General features: G+C 47.5%; 1 protein-coding gene across 4 annotated transcripts in view; it reads right to left on the bottom strand.

Moving 5' to 3' along the window:
- Nucleotides 1-311: 311 nt before the first annotated feature.
- The window catches only part of SLC5A9 (solute carrier family 5 member 9), a 20,020-nt gene continuing 17,274 nt past the window's right edge, over nt 312-3,057 (bottom strand). For all 4 annotated transcript variants that reach the window (XM_027838257.1, XM_027838259.1, XM_027838258.1 and 1 more), the window contains one exon: nt 312-2,506. In XM_027838257.1, coding sequence (XP_027694058.1) covers nt 2,298-2,506 — 209 coding nt within the window. In that variant the 3' untranslated portion in view covers nt 312-2,297. The remainder of the gene's footprint in view (nt 2,507-3,057) is intronic.

The raw sequence follows: 3,057 nt of genomic DNA, 5'->3' as shown, positions 1-3,057 counted from the left end.
TTCACTCTCTTTAAGGAATCACAACCCTGCTAACCCTTCATTGTACTCTGTAGAGGACTACTGCATGCTTGCAATTCCTCACATACAACATTCCCATCTCCTGCCTCTGTCTTTGCGCTGGCTGTCCCCCTTCTTGGAGGCTCTCCCTCCTCACTCGTGCCTCTTGGAATCTCAGGTGCTCCAACCTTTCCTGACCCCTGAACTGTTAATGCTCCTACTTAGTGAGCTGTTCACATCCTAAAGACCCCTGGTATAATGTAAGCTCCTAAATAGACTGCATACGATGTAATCTCAAAAATCAATTGATCATTAAATATTTATTAAGTACCATATGTTTACTGTGTGTTGGGCAGTATGCTAAATGCTGGGGATACAAAGGCAAAGCTAAACAGACCCTGCCCTCAGGGAGCTTCCATTCTTAAGGGGGAGACAAGATATAAAGTACATACAAGATACATGCAGAGTTAATAAGACAAAACTGGAGGAGACAGTCATAGCATGTTGGGGCCTTGGCAAAGGCCTCTTGGAAGAGGTGGGGCTTGAGCTGAATCTTGAAGGAACCAGGAAATAATAATCTACAAAGAATGAGATCCTCTCATCTCAACAGATGTAGCAATGCTTTGGCCAGCTCACTTATCCTTAGCTAATACTTTCAATAACAATACCTAGATACTGTTATTGGTGCATGTCAAGATGTGGGTTCGAATCTCTGCAGCTCACTGTGATAACTCGCCTGTACAAGCCATGTCACCTCCCTTGGAGTCAGTTTCCCCCTTTGTAAAATGAGGGGGTTAATTAGATGTTCTTTAATGTTCCATCTGGTTTGGACATTTAAGACCTTTTCGTGAGTGGTCCTGCCCCCTGCTAGAGTTCAGCTGAAGTAAATGGTTGAAGAGGAATGGGGTGAGAAGTAGAAGCCATAGACCACCAGCAATAGGCCTTGGTCTTGGAAGGCCCCAGGCCTCTATGCACCCCACCCATTCACCATCTTGAACTCAACCTTGACTTATCCACTGAATTCTTGCCTGGGCTCTCAACTCAGTTATGTCTCTCCCCTCATACATACTTCCTCACCTTCTAGAGTGTGGATTTCCCAAAGGAAGGGGCTTCTTATGAGCTAGCAGGGCAAGGGTATACCTCTGGGGGTATTGGGGAAGCCCACTCCCCTCTCATATAGACATCTCTCTGCCTGAGATAGTCCTTGGTTGTTTGTCCTGAACCCCTTATAGCAAATCCTGAGGCCTTTTCTGTCTTCAGGAGGCCCAAGGACTTAACCTAAGGAAAAGTTTCCCATCACTTGGCCAACCATGGAATGAGTTGCCTCAACTGTCACTGGAGGTTTTCAAGCAGCTGCTACATGACCCTTGGCTGGGTGGTTATAGAGGATTCTTGCTTTGAGAGGATGGATCAGATGCTCTCTGGGGATCTACCCATCTCTGAGAGTCTAGGAATCTATCATTCAATGATCCTAAGAAAATTCCAATGGGGTGGGTGAAGTAGTTCTGTAAGTTAATTAGATAAACAGCTTTTCCAAGATGAGAGGCATTGTGGGGTGGTAGGAATGGGAAAAACCATTTATGAAGCTCCTACTATGTGCAGAGCCCTAAGCTCCCACTGGGTAGACAAAGACAATTGCAAATCCAGCCCCAGACACTAGCTGAGGGGCCTCCTGGACACTCAGGAGATGATGGGGAAGTACCTGCTAAAGGACAGAGGCGTATTCCCTAACCAGGCCCGTGACCACTGTCTCAGGTCAGAATGAGGGGCAGTTTGGAAGAGTAGAAATGCCACCAGGTGAACGGGTCTAGTCAGACCTTCTCACTGATTCACCATCATCCTCGGGAAGTCACTTTTCCTCTCTGGGATTCAGCTTCCTCATCTGTGAAATGTGGATGGTAATCCTGTTACCCTACCTCACAAGTCCACTGTGAGAAAAAGCACTCTGTAGACCGTAGAGGGCTATAGAAATGAGGAAACCAAGTCTCGGAGAGGCGACTTTGCCCCGGGTCATACTGCCAGTGGGGATCAGAGCCAGGAGCACATGGATAAAGCTTCGAGCTCCAAGTCTACTGTTGTGTCCACTGAGCTGTTCCAGCAGGCTGAGATGAGGACGGGTAGGAGGGAGATTGGCCAAGATGGTCTCAAGTCCCGTCCAGTACCGACTGACCTTCTGTGTTCTATGATGGCCACGGCTCATGTTCAGGGGCTTCTTTCATGAAATCCAACGCTGGCCCTTCAGGCGGTTTGATATGACTTGGTTTATCCCTCTCAGACTGATGTGCACGCACACCAGCCACTTAGGCAAAGTAGCCCCAGAGGAAGATATTGATGGTGAGTAGGAAAATGGCGTTGATGTTACAAACTCGCCTCCATAGCGGGGTCTCCTCAATGCTTGTCAGTTTTCTTTCCATTGCAGCCTTCTCTGCAGGACTCAGGATAGGTGTGGGGGTTGGAGAAAGCCCACAGAACCAGAAATAAAACTTCTGCCAACAGGACTGGGTGGGGGCTGGGGAAGAGAGAAGAAGAGAGATTAAGTAAAGCTGGACAAGTCAGCTGCACCTTGTCTCCTGGCCCCAGGCTCAGCCCTGACCATTGGAATCATGTACACCGCCCTAGAACACATTCCACAGTTCTTATACGTTACTCCCCTCCACACACCCCGAGACACAAACATATTGCTCTACTAGATGTCCTGAATCCATGATGCTCTGTCTCCCTTCTCGGTGCCTTTATACTCACTGACCCCCATGTCTGGAATGGTCTCCCTCTTAGAATACCTGGTTTCCTTTGAGACCCAGCTCAAGCAGCACCTTCTACATGAAGCCTTGGTTTTGTATAAGGGTCAGCCTAGATGGCTACTGAGGTCCCTGCCAATTCTCAGACTCTGTGATTCTTTCATTTGGTATCTACCCCCCCATCACAACTACTAGTACCCACCACAATGACCTTATCTTCATTCTGTGTGTTAGTTATATGCATATCTGTATATCCCTGTCCATATCTATCTCTCCATCTATCTATCTAATCTATCCATCCATCATCTATCTAATCTATCTC

This window comes from Vombatus ursinus, unplaced genomic scaffold (genome assembly GCF_900497805.2).
Source record: "Vombatus ursinus unplaced genomic scaffold, bare-nosed wombat genome assembly UNPS02014825.1, whole genome shotgun sequence".
NCBI classification, from domain to species: Eukaryota; Metazoa; Chordata; class Mammalia; order Diprotodontia; family Vombatidae; genus Vombatus; species Vombatus ursinus.
Note: the sequence above shows the minus strand (reverse complement) of the source record. Positions and strands in the feature narration are given on the sequence as shown.